The sequence below is a fragment of the Muscardinus avellanarius genome (assembly GCF_963383645.1).
Source record: "Muscardinus avellanarius genome assembly, chromosome: 21".
In the NCBI taxonomy this organism is placed as follows: Eukaryota; Metazoa; Chordata; class Mammalia; order Rodentia; family Gliridae; genus Muscardinus; species Muscardinus avellanarius.
This window is the reverse complement of record NC_137807.1, coordinates 12111687-12132467: the sequence shown is the minus strand read 5'-3', so window position 1 is coordinate 12132467 and position 20781 is coordinate 12111687. Positions and strand designations below refer to the sequence as shown.

The following is a 20781-nucleotide window of genomic DNA, read 5'->3' as shown; positions in this document are numbered from 1 at the left end:
GTCAGCATGGAGTCATTTCAGGTTCTTTAGGCTCCAAAACTGTCACGGAAATAGGGAGAGAAAAAAGAAAAAAGACAAATGAAAAAGGCCGTGACAAATGGCGCCCATTCTCCCTGTCCAAGGAATATTGTTGGTGACTGGATTTAGCATGTAAGAACTCACTCTGATAAGTATAGCGGCTGAAGAGGTTTCCCTGTCTACTGTTCTGCCTTTATCCTCAACGGATTCCCTCCCTCTGAAGAAAGCCTCACCTTTAAGTAATTACTCTGACCTACCTACAAGTATACCCAGGAATTTGGGCCCCTTGCAAGGTTCAGTAATTACTAAACCCCTTCTTGCTATCTGAGCAAAGTTTTCTTTTTTTCAATAAGCTTTTGTCTTATTAATTGCATGCCTTGACCTATTCCATAATCAAAATTGAAAAGTAATTTTCTAACCCTCTTATTATTTTTTTTTCCCTATAGGGATATTAAAGCAGGAAATATTCTCCTAACAGAGCCCGGTCAGGTGAAGCTAGCTGATTTTGGATCAGCCTCAATGGCCTCTCCTGCCAACTCCTTTGTGGGCACACCTTACTGGTACGTAGAATGAGAAAATGTGACCTAACTTAAAAATGTGAAGCCAGGCATGGTGGTGCGTGCCTGTAACCCCAGTACTAGGAGACTGAGACAGGAGGATTGCAGTTTTGAGGCTACCCTTAGCTATGTAGGGGGACCTTCAGCAACTTAGGGAGAACACATTTCAAAATTTAAAAATAGAACTGAACGTGGTGGCACATGCCTATAATCCCAGTACTTGGAGGCCGAGACATGAGACCCTTTTTCAAAATAAACATAAAATAGCAGGGCGTGGTGGCGCACATTTGTAATCCACGCGCTTGGGAGGTGGAGACAGGATCGCGCAGGTTTGAAGTCAGCCGCGCTGGCTTAAGAGACCCTGTTTCCAAATAAAAGTATAAAATAGGTCTGGGAGTGTAGGGTAAAATTTTTACCCTATTGTATCCAGATTTCCTTCCTTTATTTCATAGAAACACTGGAATTGGATTCTGTCTTGAAGAATGACTTCTATCCTAGGAAAAGTACTTACCTACTAAAACAGTCAGCTGCTTTTTGAATCCTACCCCCTCATCCGATAGCATTTGCTAAACCGCTGTTTATATACAATAAGAGAACACAGTTCTGTAAAATAGGACCTGGGAGGTCCCGGAGGTAGAAAGGGCTTCCAGGAACCCCAGTATCGCCACAAACAAACAAACAAACAAACAAACAAATAGGGCTGAGGGTATAGCTTGGCCTGGCTGTAGAATGCCTCTGGTTCAATCCCCGTTGCCACTAAGTAACAAAATAAATAACAAAATAAATATAAAATAGGGATAAGGAGGTAGCTCAGAGGCAGAATGCCCAGTACCACAAGAAGAAAAAAAAGAGAGGAAAAAAAAAATGTGACCTAATTTTAAAATATGCATACATCAAAAAAAGAGACCCCAGGGATTGATTTTGTTTTGTTGACAGTGCCTTAACAAATGTGCCCCAAAATGAGATTTTTGTTTGAGAAGGTTAGAAAATTCAATAGCAAAAAAAGGAAAGAAAAAGAAAAAAAAAAAGAAACACTCTCAGTGTCAAACTCACAATGACTTTGAATTGTTCCAACAAGATCGATGTCACCGCGTAAGCCGAGCAGGTGTATCAACTCACTGACCAAACTCGGGGTTTTACTTTCATTCGAGGTTTCCTTTGAGCTTTTCTCTTGAGGCAGAATCTCCCAGTAAGGACAAGGGAGCTTCTTTACCCTTTTTTGGCTAGCCACCCAGAGCAAGTATTACCTTCCGGTGAAAGGAACCCAAGTTCTTACCTGTGTTGACTTCTCTTACACTTGACCCAGCTTCTTGTTCTGACTTAAAATTTTTTACCCTATTGTATCCAGATTTCCTTCCTTTATTTCATAGAAACACTGGAATTGGCTTCTGTCTTGAAGAATGACTTATATCCAAGGAAAATTACTTACATACTAAAACAGTCAGCTGCTTTTTGAATAGCTGTTTCTACACAGTCAGAGAACACAGTTCTGTTCAAAGCGCGTTAACCTGGTGGGACATCCGGTACCGCAACTGGTTTTGTTTTGCTTTGCTTTGCAAGCTACGGTGTCTTTGGAGAAGCTAATCACATTGCTTTATATTGTTTCATAAAATATTTTTCTTTTTGTGTGTGGTACTGGGGATTGGACCACATTCTCTGTCTCTGGGCATTCTTCCTCAGGGGCTACACCCACAGCCCTATTTTATTTTTATTTTGAAACAGGGTCTTGCCAGATTGGTAAGAATTTCACTACTTGCTGGAGCTATCCTTGAATCTGTGATCCTTCTGTCTCAGCCTTCCAAGCACTGGGATTACAGGCATGTGTCACCACCTCCAACTTAAACTTTTTTTTTTTTTTTTTTTTTTGTGGTACTCAGGATTGAACCCAGAGGCATTCTACCTCTGAGCTATACCTTCCAGCTCTGTTTTATGTTTTATTTTGAAACAGGATCTCACTAAATTGCTGATCCTCCTGTCCTAGATTCCCAAGTAATGGGATTATAAGCCTGTGCCACCACACTCAGCCATAGATAGATAGATAGATACATACATACATACATACATACATACATACATACATACATACATTTTTTGTGTGTGTTAAGCATTACTGGAGGTGGAACCCAGGGCCATTCTACCTCCGAGCTACACCCACAGCCCTATATACATGTTTTTTATTCTTTATTTTGAAACAGTGTCTCACTAAGTTGCAGAGAGCCTCACTAAGTAGCTGAGGCTGTCTGTGAACCTTGATCCTCCTGTCTCAGCCTCCCAAATGCTGGGATTACAAGTATGCGCCACCATACCTGGCTTAGACTTATATTTTGAATAATGCTTTTCAAACTGTTTTTTAATATTCTTTTATTGGTGCATTATAGTATCACATCAAAATGCAAATAATAGCGAGGTGTGGTGGCGCATGCTTATAATCCCAGCATTTGGGAGGCCGAGACAGGAGGATCAAGGTTCGCAGACAGCCTCAGCTACTACTTAGTGAGGCCCACTGCAACTCAGTGAAACCCTCTTTCAAAATAAAAATAAGAAATGGGCTGGGAATGTAGCTTGGAGGTAGAATGCCCCGGGGTTCCATCCCTAGTACTGAAAAATAAATGTAAATAATATTGATAGTGGAATACATGTACTTACAAAATCACTTGGTGGGCTCCAAAATGTTTGATTTAAGGAAATATTTCTATCGGATGAAATTATTATATGCTCTTAAGAATGGCAATTTCACAGCTGGACGTGGTGGCGCACGCTTGTAATCCCCGCGCTTGGGAGGCGGAGACAGGAGGATCGTGCAGGTTCGAAGCCAGCCGCGCTGGCTTAAGAGACCCTGTTTCCATATAAAAATATAGGTCTGGGAGTGTAGCCCGGAGGTAGAAGGTTTCCAAGAACCCCAGTACCACCACCACCAAAAAAGGCAATTTCAGCCAGATATCATGGTCCACACTTATAATCCCAGTACTTGGGAAGCTGAGACAGGAAGATCACAGGTTCGCAGCCAACCTCAGCTATTTAGTGAAGCCCTCCGCAACTCAGTGAGACCCTGTTTCAAGACAAAGAATAAAAAATAGTGCTGGGGTATAGCTCAGGGGAAGAATGCCCCTGGGTCCCATCCCCAGGACCACACACAAACAAAAATCCAAGCAATTTGTAAGTGCAGTTTTGTTTTTAATTTACAACCTAATTTGGCACGTTTCGCTTGGTAGGATGGCTCCAGAGGTGATCTTGGCAATGGACGAAGGACAGTATGATGGTAAAGTGGATATCTGGTCGCTTGGGATCACCTGTATTGAGATGGGTGAGTCGAGAGTCATTTCTCCGTGTTTTGAGCAGCACTCTGCGCTCAGCTCCCAGCTGTCATTTCGAGAGGGACTGTTATATGCGTGGTTGGCAATGTGAACTTATTGCGGATGTTTTCTGTACTCTGGTCCAACACAGAAGATTGTTTTCTTTCTGCTACCTTTACATTTTATTACTTTATTAACGGAATTTGAACAGAGAAGTTTACAAACATGGAGATATGAGACACTAAATACTATTATTTGAAAAATACTCCTTCTCCATACTGTGAGTGATAACACATGTCCTGTGTTCAAAATACTTTACTTTTGTTGATACTCCAGCTTTTATTGGGGAAATATTAGGAAATACCGTGGGATCTTTTCTCTGGTTGTATATTTTGAATTTTACTAGATCTTAAAGTTGCCACTCTCCAGCGGGGTGCTAGTCAGTTAAGCAAATGGGTCTCTTGGTCGTGGGATGGCGCTGATGTATTGCTCGTGCCGGTTTTTATGGATTAAACGTCCCCACCGTAGCCAATTTTGCATTACCAGTGTGCGGGTCGCTAGACGCAGACCTGGGCAGAAATGTGCACAGGCTTCCAGAGCCGGGGCAAGCTCACTCATAACACCACCTTTTTCTAGAGACTTTCTAAGTGTAAAATGGGGCGTGGTGGTGCACACCTGTAATTCCAGTACTGGGATGCCAAGACAGGAGGATTGCGGTTTCAGATTGAACTCAGAAGCTTTCTACCACTGAGCTAAATGCCTAGCCCTTTTTTAATAAAGTTATTTTTTATTTTGAAAGAGGATCTCACTAGGTTGCTGAGAGCCTTGCTATGTTGCTAAGCCTTGTCTTGAAGGTGAGATTGTCCTGTCTCATCCTTCCAAGTACTGGAATCACAGGCATCACCATAGCTGGCATGCGTGCATACGTGTGTGCATGCGTGCGTGTGTGCGTGTGCGCGTGTGTGTGTGTGTGTGTGTGTGTGTGTGTGTGTGTGTGTGTGTTGGTTACTGGGGGTGGAACCCAGGCCCTTCTACCTCTCTTCTACCTCTGTGCTCTACCCCCAGCCTGTTTTATTTTTTATTTGCAATCAGGGACTCACTAAGTTGCTGAGAGCTTCACTAAGTTGATGAGGCCGACTTCAAACCTGTGATCCTCCTATCTCAGCCTTCCGGGAACTGGGATCACAGGTGTGCACCAACACACCTGGCTCATATACTTCTTATCTGTTACAGTTTTGGGGGAACTGTTCCCGGGGACAGTTGTGTTAGGCTCCTGAAAACTGTTCCCGTAACTGCGCGTCCTTGTCCAGAACTAGGATGGATATACACTGGTCCAAGCTCTCACTAAAAACTCAAATGAGCTTGTTACTACAAAGATAGAAATACAGAAGATAGTTACAGCCCTATGCCATCCAGAGTGGCCTGAAACGAAGGCACTGGAGTTCAAAATACAAAACAGCTTTTATAAATATCAAGTCCCCCGGCTTGCTCTACCACGTAATCCTATGACCTAGATGTAAGTCCACCCATTTACTCCTTGCAGATCTCTTTTGTTATACTTATAGGAATTTCTGTTCTGGCAAACAAACAAACAAACAACAACAACAACAAAAAAAAAAACACCTTCCTGCCTAACTGCAGGTGTAAGCCTAGGTTTCTTTTTTAAGACCAGAATGATTCACTAGGTCAAGAGCCTCCTGGTATCTGCTCCCTTTCACAAAGGGGATTCTTAGCTTCTTGCTAGATGTCATTTATTATGCAAACCTGTTTTTAGAATATGAAAGTCCTAGGTCCCAACTCCTCTATCCACTTGCTAATTACTTTTAGTGAGGGTACTTTGCATTATAACAGCTACTTGAGTGCCTGGCAGTAACCAGGCCCTAACTATCCCAGATTTGTTTTGTTTTGTTTTGTTTTGTTTTGTTTTGTTTTGTTTGGTGGTACTGGGGTTCCTGGAAGCCCTTCTACCTCCGGACTACACTCCCAGACCTATTTTATATTTTTTTATTTGGAAACAGGGTCTCTTAAGCCAGACCGGCTGGCTCCGAACCAGCACGATCCTTCTGTCTCGGCCTCCCAAGCGCGGGGATGACAAGCGTGCCCACCATGCCCGGCTAATACATTATCTTCGTTGCCACATCCAAGTAACTCGTATGTGTGGCTCTATCCTTTGCTTTTCCACTTAGCGGTATTTTGGGAGACCTGTTTTGCCTTTCTTTGCCTCCTTTCTTCTTGTTTTAATGGCATCATTAAGACATCATGTAATTATGCCGTCACATGAATATGTTACTATCTAGTTGGTCCCGTGTTGATCAGTTATGGACGTGACAGATTTCTGTTTTGAATTCTGATGTTCTGCACATCTGCTTTTTTTTTTATCTATGGTGCTGGGGATTGAACCCAGGGGCAGCACCCCAAGGTACAACCCCAGTCCTATTTTATTTTTATTTACTTATTTTTATTTTTTATTTTTTTTTTTTTTTTTTTTGCGAGTCTGGGGATGGAACCCAGGGGCATTTGACCTCCAAGCTACACCCCCTACCCTAGTTTTTATTCTTTATTTTGAAACCGGGTCTCACTGAATTGCAGAGGGCCTCACTGAGTAGCTGAGGCTGTCCGCGAACCACGATCCTCCAGGTCTCAGCCTCCCGAATGCTGGGATTACAAGCGTGCGCCACCACGCCCGGCTATTTATTTATTTTTGAAACAGGCTCTTGCTAGGATGAGAATCTCACTATTTGCTGAGCTTGTCCTTGACCCTACAATCTTCCTGTCTCAGCCTCCCATTAGGATTACAGATATCTGCCACCACACCTGTCTACTAGTCTGTTTTATACAGCAAAGGAAATTGATCAAATTTATTCACTGATTTCAGGTGACATTCAGCAGAAATATTTGCATATCTTAAAAAGTGTGTGTGTGTGTGTGTGTGTGTGTGTGTGTGTGTGTTACTAGGGATTGAACCCAGAGGCATTTTACCTTTGTGCTACACCCCAGCCCAATTTATTTCCTGTCTGGAAACAGGGTCTTGCCAGGTTGATGCTGAGACTGTCCTCAAACCTTCGATCTTCCTGTCTTGGCCTCTCAAATACAGAGGTTATAGGTGTACACCACCACACCCAGCATAAAAAGGGTGTAGTAGGAACTTTGGGCAACTGTCTATGGAATTTGATGAGGTAATACTAAAATTCATAGGGCCCAAATAGCCAAAACAATTGTTTTGATTGTTTGTTTGTTTGTTGTTGTTGTTTTGCAGTACTGGGATGGAACCCAGGAGCATTCTACCTCAGAGCTACACCCCCAGCCCTATTTTTTATTCTTTATTTTGAAACAGGGTCTCATTGAATTTCAAAGGGCCTCATGAAGTAGCTGAGGCTGTCCACAAACCGAAATCCTCCTGACTCAGCCTCCCAAATGCTGGGATTACAAGCATGTGCCATCACACCTGGCTTAGACAAAACAATTGTAAATAAATAGAATTTAGACAGAAGAATCACTGCATGAAAATCCATACCACAATAATAAGATTAGTATGGTGTCGGTTTAGGGAAGAACTTGCATCCAATAGAACAAAGAAAACCTAGAAACAAACTTATATATAAGTCAGATTTTAGCTTAAGACAGAAAAAGCCATTAAATATCAATGAGAAAATGGTGACCCATTTGAAAAATTATACTGACACAACATGTTAATTATATGATAAACACTAAAATTAGATACCTAGTTATACCACGCACTGAAAAAGAAAATCCAGATTGGCTAAATACCCAAAAGTAAAACTTTAAAATAATTAGGACTTTATAAAATAGAGATGATAATAATAATCTACGTCATGGAGTTGTTCTGACAATTAATGCATTAATACATTTAAAGCACCTAAAATAGACTGACAGATAGTAAGCACATTTAATCATCATCATCATCATTATAGATTTCCTTATGAGCATATGGAATAATTTTTCTAAATAATATCATCAAAACATAATGACAAATGTTATAACTTTTACCACTTAATATGTAAAGCTAGAGCTGAGTGTGATTACACACTCCTATAATTCCAGTATTTAGGAAGCCGAGACAGGAGGATTGCAAGTTCAAAGGCAGTCTCAGGGAGATCCTCTGCAACTTAGTGAGACCTTGTTTCAAAATAAGAAATAAGCCGGGCGTGGCGGCGCACGCTTGTAATCCCCGCGCTTGGGAGGCAGAGACAGGAGGATCGCGCAGGTTCGAAGCCAGCCGTGCTGGCTTAAGAGACCCTGTTTCCAAATATAAAATGTAAAAAGAGGTCTGGGAGTGTAGCCCGGAGGTAGAAGGGCTTCCAGGAACCCCAGTACCACCAAAAATAAATAAATAAATAAGAAATAAGTTGGGCGTGGTGGCGCACGCTTGTAATCCCCGCACTTGGGAGAGGGAGAGGGGAGGATCACGCAGGTTCAAATCCAGCCGCGCTGGCTTAGGAGACCCTGTTTCCAAATAAAAAATATAAAAAATAGGTCTAGGAGTGTAGCCCAGAGTTAGAAGGGTTTCCAGGAACTCCAGTACCACCAAAAAAATAAAATAAAATAGGGCTAAGGTTATACTCATAGTAGAATGTCTTGGGGTTCAATTCCCAGTACCATAAAATAAAATAAAATAAAATAAAATAAAATAAAATAAAATAAAATAAAAAAGGGATGTTGAAGGAATTCTGTGACCTAGAAAAAGGGACACAGACCTTTGAGTCTTACAGAATTTGGTTGAAATCGTAACTTACTTACTCACTCTGTGACTGCGTTTCAGTATTTGGGTTTGCTGAACCTGGTCTCTTCAGTTGGGAAATCGGAAGCTTGGTGGCTGTTTCCCCAGCTGTAGTGAGAGTCGTGAGCAGCATGGTGGCGAGCGCCAGGCGGGATGTGCCTGACAGAGTCGGGGCTCCATCCCTGGGAGCGATTATAATACCACCAATGACTGTGGTTGTCAACCACGTTTGTTCCTAAGAAACCTTCGCCATTTTAGAGGTCTTTATCCAAAGAGGGGCACCCTTTGATCTCCCTTAAAATAAAGCTCAGTCCAGACGCTCCCATTTGGCAGGACCCACATGGAGCAGCTTGGTTTGCAGAAACTTCCTTGAACTCTGACCCCCTGACCCTTGGTCTTGTACGACACAGACGAAGCCTCCAAAACTCCATCATTGCCTTCAAGTTAAGAAATAGAAACTGGAGCTGGGCGTGGTGGCGCACATTTGTCATCCCAGGATTCGGGAGGCTGAGACAGGAAGATCGCAGTTGACAGACAGGGAGGCCCTCTGCAACTTAGTGAGACTCTGTTTCAAAATAAAGAACAAAGCCGGGCGTGGTGGCGCACGCTTGTAATCCCCGCGCTTGGGAGGCGGAGACAGGAGGATCGCACAGGTTCGAAGCCAGCCATGCTGGCTTAAGAGACCCTGTTTCCAAATAAAAATATAAAATAGGTCTGGGAGTGTAGCCCAGAGGTAGAAGGGCTTCCAGGAACCCCAGTACCACCAAAAAAAATAAAGAAAGAAAGAAAGAAAGAATAAAGAATAGGGCAGGAGTGTAGCTCAGACTTCGAATGCCCCTGGGTTCCATCCCCAGATCTGAAAAAAAAAAAAAAAAATGGTAGAGCCTGATCTTTTTGTTCTTTTTTTCTATTTATTTATTTATTTATTTATTTATTTATTTTATTTGTATTGGGGATAAAGCCCAGTGATCTTCTACGTCTGAACTATACCCCCCAACCTTAGTTTATTTTTTAATTCAAAAATGGTCTCACTAAGTTTCAGAGAGCATTGATAAACCGTGACCCTCCTGTCTCATTCTCCCAAGAACTGGGACTACAGGGTGTGCGCCACCATGCCCAGCCCTCCATTTCTTCCTTTCCTTTAAGAAGATAACGGCAGCTACTTAGTGAGCCCTCTGCCACTTAGTGAGACTCTGTTTCAAAATAAAGAATAAAAAATAGGGGTGGGGGTGTAGCTTGGAAGCAGAATGCCCCTGGGTTCCATCCCCAATACTTCAAAAAAAAGAAAATATGAATTTCTTATCACAAAGGTGGTAACATATGCCTGTAATCCCAGTGCTTGGGAGGCTGAGATAGGAGGGTAACAGGTTTGAGGCCAGCCCCAGTAATTTAGTGAGATCTCAGTAATTTAGTGAGACCTTATTTGTTTGTTTGTTTGTTTGTTTGTTTGTTTGTTTTGCAGTGCTGGGGATTAATTCCAGAGGCATTCTACCTCTGAGCTACACCCCCAGCCTGATTTTTTTATTCTTTATTTTGAAACAGGGTCTCACTAAATGGCAAAAGCCTCACTAAGTAGCTGAAACTAGCTGCAAACCTGTAATCCTCCTGTCTCAGCCTCCCAAGTACTGGGATTACGGCCCGCTGATTTTTTATTTTAAAACAGGGTCCCTGCGTCCCAGTGACTCGACTTTGCCATTGGAACATGACGACATCCTAGACAATACCTCAATGCCCAGGTGTGGCTGTGTGCCAATAAAACTGTTCAATAAGCTGGGCGTGGTGGTGCACGCTTGTAATCCCAGCATTCGGGAGACTGAGACGGGGGATCGCGATTCACAGACAGCCTCCGCTACTTAGTGAGGCCCTCTGCAACTCAGTGAGACCCGGTTTCTAAATAAAGAATAAAAACTAGGGCAGGGGGTGTAGCTCAGAGGTCAAATGCCCCTGAGTTCCATCCCCAGACCTGCCAAAAAAAAAACAAAACAAAACTGTTCAATAACCGGCCGCTCCCCAAGCGTGGCCCGCAGGCTTTCGTTTGCCGGCCCCCCTCGAGATGCTGGCCCGTAGGATCAATGCAGCACACGTAGCCAAGGACCTGAACCTAGGTGAGGCCTTCTGAAGAGCCAGGCTTAGAGAGGGTTCCAGACCCGGCAGCCCTGCCGTACCTGGAACGCCGTTAGTCACCAGCGTCTCCAGCACGCCTGTTGATTGCACCTGCGCATGGCCGGCCGTCTTCCTGTCCTGTTCCAGCGCACGGGGCCTGCTCCTTACCAGCCTCCCCATTCCTGCTTCAAATCTGAGCCACTGCGGTTTCCCTCACTCCTGAGTTTGGTTATTTTATCCTCTGTCTTTCGAAGTGAAGGGTCATAAGTTTTCTCTCTCAGGCCAAAGTTAGGGAGTAATTGGGGTACGAGAGAGACTTGAGGTGACGGAGGAGACGCCCAGTGGAGCGATGGAGGGCTCGAGGGAGGATGGGGAGAAGGAGGGTTGATGGAGTGGAGGAAGCACTTCCTGGGATGTTATGTACGCATGTGAGCGTACCAGTGCCAGGTTCAGTATCATGTCCTGGGAGGGGAGAGAGCGGGGAAGAAGCCGGGGAGCTCTCCAGGCGCGGCGGGGCGTGCGTGTGTTACTAGCACTCTCGACTCCATCGCAATGCACCAGGAACACTTCATTATACCGTACCCATAAAAGCACACCGAAATAAATTCCTAATGTCTTCTTTCTTCAGTCCCCTCCCTCTGCTGTCTTCCCGGGCAACTCAGTGTTCTTCCGAGCAGCTTGGATCTGTTGGCCTCTCTCGGGGAGTGAGAGGGCCTCCGCCTTCAGCTAGTGCGCGGGCCATCGCGGAGGCCCCAGGCTTAGTCTCTTCTCAGCTCTGTCCGCGGCTGCTGGCTGCACAAAGGTTCTTTGTTTGTGAACAGAGCTTCTTCTTGGCTTTGCGTTGTCTTTCCTGCCTTAGCCATCAATTTAGCAAGTATTGGGGGACCCTGGGAACCAAGTGCTGATCTTTGCACCCAGAGTGTAGCGGGGAGCTTAGCAGACGCCGGTGCAACACGCGGGACGTTTAGCAAAGAGGACGCGCGTTAAATAAAGAAGCGCTCCTGATACAGCAGAAAGAGTTGGCATTTCTTGATCAGCTTCAGTGTGTTCTTTCATTATTAAAATGAAATGTTCTTCCAGATTTTTTCGAATGATTAGTAAAACGAATGGCAAATATTTAGAAAGGAAGGGAGGGAGGGGAAGGAAGGAAGGAAGGAAGGAGCAAGCACAAGCTGGGCATGGTGCCCCATGCCTGTGATCCCAGTACTTGGGAGGCTGAGACAGGAGGACCACAGGTTCAAGAATAGCCTCAGCTTTCATCCACTTATTATGACCCTGTTTCCAAATAAAATAGGGCTGGGAGTGTAGCTTAGAGTACAATGCTCCTGGGTTCAATCCCCAGACACACACACACACACACACACACACTCCCACAATAGTTGGGGTTGTGGAGGATTGTAGAAAGGAAAAACACAATTTGCCATGACAGACGTCTATTGGGAGACCTGGTCTGAGAAGTCAAGGATGGCTTTCCCCGAGGAAGTCACTAGAAAGCATATAATAAACTCTGGATAAATATTTATAAAATTGCTATAGAAATGAAATTTTACTTGAGAGGAAACCTGAAAGATCGTCAGGAATGAGGCAGAGCTGGGTGTGGAGACGCACACCCATAATCTCCTTGGCCGGCTGAAGAGGGAGGATCATTTGAGGCCAAAGGTTCGAAGCTCAGGGCAACATACTGAGCCTCTGTCACAAAAGTAATCATCATCTCCATCATCCAGATAAAGTTTAAGAAGTGAAGGAGAGGACTCCAGACAACAAATACCCTTTGTGAAAGACTGAGGTGTCAAAGCCTTAGGTTCAAGCCCCAGTATAGAAAGAAAGAAAGAAAGAGAGAAAGAGAGAGAGAGAGAGAGAGAGAGAGAGAGAGAGAGAAAAGGAAGGAAGGAAGGAAGAAAGACCTGACTACATTTCTCATATTTACGGTAGGGTGGAGCAAACCTTGTTTGTAATTTATTCTCCCTTCCTCCTTCTCAATTCCCCTTCTCCCCTCCCCTAGCAATTTTTTTGATCAGGATAAGCTGCGCCACACAGTGTTCATGGAATAGAATTCTCTCCCAAGCTTTGTAGCGATCTTTAGACTGTCTCATTCCGTAATGATGTTTTTTCTTTATCCTACTTTTCTCTGCTTCCTGAAAATTTGTGGGGGTGGAGGGGCGGGTGCCAGGGATTGAAATCATGAACATTCTACCTCTGAGCTACACCCCCCCGGCCTTTTCCGGTTTTCATTTCAAAACGGTCTCATTGAGTTGCGGACAGCCATGCTAACTTGCTAAGGCTGGCCTGAACCTGAGATCTCCCTGCCCTTTCCCTTGTACTAGAATTACGGCTGTGCACCAACATGCGCGGCTAATTCTTGAAATTTATAAACGAATCTGTCGTTTGTTTGTTTTGTCGTTGGTGGCAGTGGGTTTTTTTGGGGGGGGAGGGGGGTGTTGTGGTTTTTTGTTTTTTTTGGTGGTACTGGAGCTGGAACCCAGGGATTGAGACTACCTCTGGGCTATACCCCGAGTCCTATTTTATTTTGTATTTGGAAACAGGGTCTCCCTAACTGCTGAAAGGCTCACTAAATTGCTCAGACTGGCTTAAAACCTGGGATCCTCCCGTCTCAGCCTCCCAAGAACTGGGATTACAGATGTGCACCACCATGTCCTCTTATTTTTAAATTAAAATATACACATATGTACAGAGATGTTCATACCTGTTGTAGGTAAACACGCCAAAGCCAATCATTTTAAAATACATGAAAAATGTAAGGAAATTTTGTTTCACTCTTTCGACACGGTCTCTGTTAAAAACTTTGCCAATGAGGCCGGGCGTGGTGGCGCATGCTTGTAATCCCCACGCTTGGGAGGCGGAGACAGGAGGATCGCACTGGTTTAGGAGACCCTGTTTCCAAATAAAAATGTAAAATAGGTCTGGGAGTGTAGCCCGGAGGTAGAAGGTCTTCCAGGAACCCCAGTACCACCAAAAAAAAAAAAAAAAAAAAAAAAAAAAAAAAACTTTGCCAATGGACATTAAATGACCAGCAGCTTTCGCAGGGCTGTCCTGGGCTGACCTTAGAGATTAAAGTAAGTGGATTAGGTGGCGTGGCGGCAGTGACGAGCTGTCGAGCTGTCGACGCAGCAGCGAGGCTCCACTCACAGCTCCTTATTCTACTCCCTGCCCCGTCCTGTTGACCTCACCACGTTGCTCTCCTCTTCCAGCCGAGCGGAAGCCCCCCCTCTTCAACATGAATGCTATGAGTGCCTTATATCACATTGCCCAGAATGACTCCCCCACACTGCAGTCCAGTGAATGGTAAGACTCCACCCGCGCTTCACACCTCTGAGGACATCCTGAGAGCGTGCGTTAGATCACTGTGTGTGTGAGAGAGAGAGACAGACAGACAGAGACAGAGACAGAGACACACCTGGGGATTGAGCCCAGGGACGTTCCACCTTGTAGCAAAACCCCAGCCCCATTTTATTTTTCATTTTATTTTATTTTATTTTATTTTTTTATTATTATATATATTTTTTGGTGGTACTGGGGTTCCTGGAAACCCTTCTACCTTTGGTTTACACTCCCAGACACGTTTTTATATTTTTATTTGGAAACAGGGTCTCTTAAACCAGGAGATCGAACCTGTGCGATCCTCCTGTCTCCACCTCCCAAGCGCGGGGATTACAAGCGTGCGCCACCACGCCCGGCTTATTTTTCATTTTGAAACAGGGTCTCACTAACTTTCTCAGGGCCTCCCTAAGTTGCTGAGGCTGGCCTTGAACCCGCAATTCTCCCCTCAGCTTCCCAAGTACTGGGATCACCTGCGTGTGCCACCAAGGGGGCTGCCTACGTTCCTGCTGCGTTTAGTAGCTGCGGTCCCACAGGCGCTGTGGCCTGCTGCCGTCTGCACAGGTCTAGCGTCTGACACGCTCGGGTCAGCCTCTCTTACCGCCTCCCAGCAGGGATGGCATGATAGCATGCCCTCGCTGGTTCATTATGTTACCGTTACCTTTTTTATTTTTTACTGTATGTATGTTTATTTTTATTTTTCTATTTTATTTTAATGGTACTGGGGATAGAACCCAGGAGCCTTCTTCTACCTCCAGGCCACACCACCAGCCCTATTTTATTTTTATTTGGAAACAGGGTCTCACTAAGTTGCGGAGAGCCTCATTAAGTTGATGAGGCTGTCCTCCGACCTGAAGCCCTCCTGTCTCAGCCTCCCAAATACTGAGATTACAGCGTCACCTTGCCTGACCTATGTATATATTTAAATGTGTTGGGGCAGAGCACATGCTACCCATTCAGAAGATAGATTGATTCTTACTTAAAATTATTACATTTTTATAACTATTTCGGCCACGAGAGTCATAGAAAAGGAGCCGTTGTAAAGAAGAGTGGACAAAAGCGAATTCTCAAGATTTCAAGAAGTTCTTTTTCTTCTGGAAGCATATGTGTAGGGTCTCTGCCCCTCCTTCAACTTTTACTACCTTGTTATATAGGCCATGAATAATGCAGGAATTCACAACTGCCAATAGAGACTATGGGCTTGACTCGATGAAAATTATTATATTTGAAGAAAAAAATGTGTATTAAATAATATAGCCAGGCATGATGGCACACACCTCTAATCTCAGTGCTTGGGAGGCTGCGATCACAGGCGCCTAGCTAGCCTCTGCTTGGAACCTAGCCAGGCCCTCAGCAACTTAATAAACGTAGGCCCCGTTTCAAAGTAAGAAATAAAATAGGGCTGGGGGGTGGCTCAGAGGTGGCAGGACCTGGGTTCGATCCCTTACACCACACACACAAAAAAAGGCAAAAAAAAAAAGTATATATAGACATACTATGTTTTGTTTTCTGTTGTGTATTATCATTTAACCTGACCTTTTTCTTTTCTTTTCTTTTTTATTTTATTTATTTATTTATTTATTTATTTATTTATTTTTGCGGTCCTGAGGATGGAACCCAGGGGCATTCGACCTCCAAGCTCCACCCTCTGCCCTATTTTTTATTCTTTATTTTGAAACCAGGTCTCACTGAGTTGCAGAGGGCCTCACTAAGTAGCTGAGGCTGTCCACGAGCCGCGATCCTCCAGGTCTCAGCCTCCCGAATGCAGGGATTACAAGCGTGCGCCACCACGCCCGGCTTTCTTTTCTTTTTTAAACTGGTACTGAGAATTGAACCCCAAAGGGTTTTACCTCCAAGCTATACCCCTAGTCCTTTTTATTTACTTTATTTATTTATTTATTTATTTATTTATTTATTTATTTATTTATTTATTTTGGTACAGAGAGGATAGAAACCAGGGGTGTTCTACCTTCTAGCTATACCACCATCACTTTTTATTTTCAGTTTTGAAACAGGAGCTTGCTAAATTGCTGAAATTCTCAATAAATTGCCAAGGCTGGCCTCACATCTGCAATTCTACGGTCTCAGCCTCCCAAGTACCAAAATTATAGGCATGCACCACCATGCCTAGATCAGTGTGTGTGTGTGTGTGTGTGTGTGTGTGTCTGTGTGTGTGTGTGTGTGTGTGTGTGTGTGTGTGTGTGTGTGTGTGGTGTATCGGGGATTGAACCCAGAGGCATTCTACCTTTGAGCCACTCCCCTAGCCCAATTTTATTTATTTGGAAACAGTCTCACTAGGTCGATTAGTCTCACTACTTGCTGAGGATGCCCTCAAACCTACGCTCTTCCTGTATCAAATGCCCAAGTCCTGGGATTACAGCCGTGTGCCCCCACTTTCAGCCTGACCACACTTCTTATATGTAAATAAGTATATATGTTTGCTAACTTGAAACTGTGTCCACACTCATCCAAAAGAATTAATTTTAAATACCTTAAACTCAACAATAGTCAGGTTCTCCTAACATTCCAAAATATTTTATTAAAAAATCTCCTGCCGGTCAGGCGTGGTGGCGCACGCTTGTAATCCCCGCTCTTGGGAGGCCGAGACAGGAGGATCTCAGAGGTTCAAAGCCAGCCTCAGCTATTTAGTGAGGCTCTCAGCAACTTAGTGAGACCCTGTTTCCAAGTAAAATATAAAATAGGGCTGGGAGTATAGCCTAGAGTTAGAAAAGCCCCTGGGTTCCGCCACCAGTACCACAAAAAAAGAAGGAAAAAAACTCTCACCTGCCAGGACAACACTGTAATCCCAGTACTTGGGGGACTGAAACAGGAGGATTGCAGGTTCACAGCCAACCTTAGCTACTTAGTGAGGCCCTCTGCAACTTAGTGAAACCCTGTTTCAAAATAAAGAATAAGAATTAAGACTGGGTTTTAGCTCAGAGGTAGAATGCTCCTGGGTTCAATTCACAGTACCACCAAAAAAAAACAGAAAAAAACGCACATGCAAACCTTTCCCTTGAGTAAGAGCTGTTTTACCTAACACGAGTGTTCTGTAGACCCTCTTTTTAATTTCTTTTTATGTATTTGCACGCAGGACAGACTCCTTTAGGAGATTCGTTGATTACTGCTTGCAGAAAATACCTCAAGAAAGGCCAACATCCGCGGAACTATTACGGGTAATTTTTCAAGTTTATATTTGAGGGGACTTCAGAGTGCTGGGGGGTGGCATGGTAAAGCATCCATCTGGCAGCTCATCATGACAGACTGGTTTAGCATACACTGCCCTGCCGCTTACCCACAGCTAGGTGCAGACGGAGGTGCACGGTGATAGGATGCCGGCGCTGGAGAGTCCCTGGGGATGGTTCCCCCTACATCTTCCTTTTTCTCTCTCTCCTCATCTCTGCAGTCCTCCTGTCTCAGCCTCCCAAGTACCAGGATTACACGTGTGTGCTACCAGTCCAGCTTGCACATCTCTTTGCGTGTAATATTTTACTATAAATTTCTTTTCCTTCTTTTTTTTTTTTTTTTTTTTGGTGGTACTGGGGGTGGAACCCAGGGACTTTCTACCCCTGGGCCATACTCCCAGACCTATTTTATACTTTATTTGGAAACAGGGTCTCACTAAGTTGCTGAGAGCCTCACTAAGTAGCTGAGGCTGGCTTGAGTGTGCACCACCACGCCCGGCTTTATTTTTATTTTTTATTTTTTTATTTTTTTTGTGGTACTGGGGTTCCTGGAAACCCTTCTACCTCCGGACTATACTCCCAGACCTATCTTATATTTTTATTTGGAAACAGGGTCTCTTAAGCCAGCGAGGCTGGCTTCGAACCAGCGCAATCCTCCTGTTTCCACCTCCCAAGCACAGGATTACAAGCGTGCGCCACCACGCCCGGCTCACCCGGCTTTATTTTTATTTTTAGGCAGGATTTCACTAATTTACCTGAGGGCCTTGCTTACATTGCTGAGGCTGTCCTCGAACCTGTGATCCTCCTGTCTCAGACTGTTTGCTTTTCAAGAAAAATTCAGAAGGGATATATACTACCTAAATTTATAAAGCTTAAAAATATCACCTACCTTTACCATCGAAGAGCACCCGATTATTGGGTCAAAGATTCTTGGTTTACGTTTCCTTTGAAACTCCATAAACATTGTTCCATTGTTTTCTGGCGTTGGGTGTTCCTGAAGAGGTAGACCTGACTCTGGTTAGTTTTTCCTTTGGTGAGTAACAGGCCACAGAGCAGGTAGCACCACGGCCCAGGACTTGTCCTTGTTCTTCTTTGTGGCACCGCTGCCGCAGGTTCTAGACAGGAACCGTTTCGTCCACCCCAGCCACACTCTGCGTTTCTATAGTGAGAAGCAGCAACCAGGACAAAACACCAGAAGTACAAGTATCTATCTTATCTGTCTTACTTTGAAGTAGGCAAAGATTAAAAAAAAAAAAAAAAAAAAAGAGGAAGCCGCTCACGGCACAGGCTTGTAATCCCAGTACCTGGGAGGCTGAGACGGGAGGATCTGGGTTCACAGCCAGCCTCAGCTATCTAGTGAAGCCCTCCACAACTTAGTGAGACCCTGTTTCAAAAACTAAAAGAAATAGGGCTGGGGGTATAGCTCAGAGGTAGAATATCTCTGGAGTCAATCCCCCGTGTGTGTGTGTGTGTGTGTGTGTGTGTGTGTGTGTGTGTGTGTATGTGTGTGTGTGTGTGTATACATATATGTATACATATATGTATATATAATACTACAAAGATTCAAAGGTAAAATTTTAGAGAAGCAGATAACAAAAGGATATTTTAATAAATGGGTAGAGGTAAAGAAGGAAGTGGAAGGCTGGGTTTGTTTGGTGCACTCCAGTAATCCAAGTCCTTGGGAAGTTGAGACAGGAGGATCACGGGTTCATAGGCAGCCTCAGCTCCTTGGTAAGGCCCTCTACAACTTAGTGAGACCCTGTTTTCAAAATAAAAAATAAAAAAATAGGGCTGGGAATATAGCTCAGAGATAGAATGGCCCTGGGTTTGATCCCTAGTTCCACAGAAAGAAAGAAAGAAAGAAAGAAAGAAAGAAAGAAAGAAAGAAAGAAAGAAAGAAAGAAAGAAAGAAAGAGAAACATAAATAATCATCAAAATAGTATAGTCAACCAAACCATTTAGGGTGTTTTCACACATAGATAGGTTTAAGTAACAAAACTAAATTTGAGGCAAAAAAAGAAAAGTTCTAAAGATGATTCTACAGAAAATGATACAGAGGGAAGACAGAAAATCTAATAGATGCCAGTTACTATTCCTGAGAAAGAAAGCAAAACACATGGAGTAGAAAACACTTAAAGATATAGGTGAAGAAAACTTTTCCGGAAGTCAGTGTTCAGAGTTTTCTTTGATACAACTTGGTCTGTATTTGATTTGGTGGACCAAATCGAATGGGCCCACTGATTTATTCAACAAATATTTACCAATGGTGTGTCAAGCACTATTCAAAATATGGAGAATACAGCGGGATAAGGGAAAAGATTCCTACTCTTGGGGAACTTGTATTCTAATGAGAGAGTAAGCAAAATTAAATAGGGTTGTGGGTGTAGCCTCGTGGTATAGGGCTTGCCTAGCATGCGCAAGGAAGGCCCTGGGTTCAATTCCCAGCAATGAAAAAAAAAAAAAAGAGGAAAGGAAATCAAATCAGAACAGGGATCGAGAGTGGCGGAAGAGCCAGGCGTGGTGACACATGCTTTGTAATCCCAGTACTTGGGAGGCTGAGACAGGAGAATCACAAGTTCTCGGCCAGCCTCAGCTGCTTAGTGAGGTCCCCCGCAACTTAGTGAGACCCTGTTTAATAAAGATTCCTTAAAATAAAGAATAAAAAAATAGGGCTGGGGGTGTAACTGGGAGGTAAAATGCCCCTGGGCTCAATCCCAGTGCTGCTGGAAAGAGGCGTTAGGGAAGGCCCTCCTCAGGAGCTGGTGTACACGCAGAGCCGTGAGTTGAAGAAAAAGCCAAAACCTTGATCTTGAGTGAAATTCCTGAGCTCTGAGGATAAAGAAAGATTTGGACAAGCAGCCTAAAAAAATTTTATTTTGGGGTAGGAAAACCAGTTGAGCTCCCATTTTAGGAACACTCAAAGCCAGAAAACAAGAGAACAGTGTGTGCAGGGTTCTAAGAAAAAATAAAAATCAGCCAGTTGTCATTTCAGCATTTGGGAGGCTGAGACAGGAGGATGGCAGTTTGTGGACAGCCTCAGCAACTTAGGGAAGCCCTTTGTAACTCAATGAGACCCTATTTCAAAATAAAGAATAAAAAAAATTGGGCTGGGGGGGTATAGCTTGGAGGTAGAATGGCCCTGGGTTCCATCTCCAGTACTGAAAAAAAAAAATCTTGCCAATCTAGAGATGAAACAAAAAAAAAAAAAAAAGAGGAGGGAGGGAACACGGGAGAAAAGAAGGTAGACAGACAGGTAGGAAGGAGAAATTGGTAAAAGGACTGATGGTAAATATTGCATATAAATTGTACACACCAAGGCCGGGCGTGGTGGCGCACGCTTGTAATTCCCGCGCTTGGGAGGCTGAGACAGGAGGATCGCACAGGTTCGAAACTATCTTCAGCTACTTAGTGAGGCTCTCAGCAACTTAGTGAGACCCTGTTTCCAAACAAAATATAAAACAGGTCTGGGAGTATAGCCCGGAGGTAGAAAAGACCCTGGGTTTCACCCTCAGTACCACACACAAAAAAAAATTGTACACCCCACATATTTA

At 43.9% G+C, this 20781-nt stretch overlaps 1 protein-coding gene across 4 annotated transcripts in view; it reads left to right on the top strand.

Annotated features, from left to right (window-relative positions):
- TAOK3 (TAO kinase 3) overlaps nt 1–20781 on the top strand; it is a gene marked incomplete at its 5' end in the record, with an annotated part of 113104 nt that overhangs the window by 19338 nt on the left and 72985 nt on the right. For all 4 annotated transcript variants that reach the window (XM_080717651.1, XM_080717649.1, XM_080717650.1 and 1 more), the window contains 4 exons: nt 465–578; nt 3788–3879; nt 13919–14012; nt 17140–17221. In XM_080717651.1, coding sequence (XP_080573777.1) covers nt 465–578; nt 3788–3879; nt 13919–14012; nt 17140–17221 — 382 coding nt within the window. The remainder of the gene's footprint in view (nt 1–464; nt 579–3787; nt 3880–13918; nt 14013–17139; nt 17222–20781) is intronic.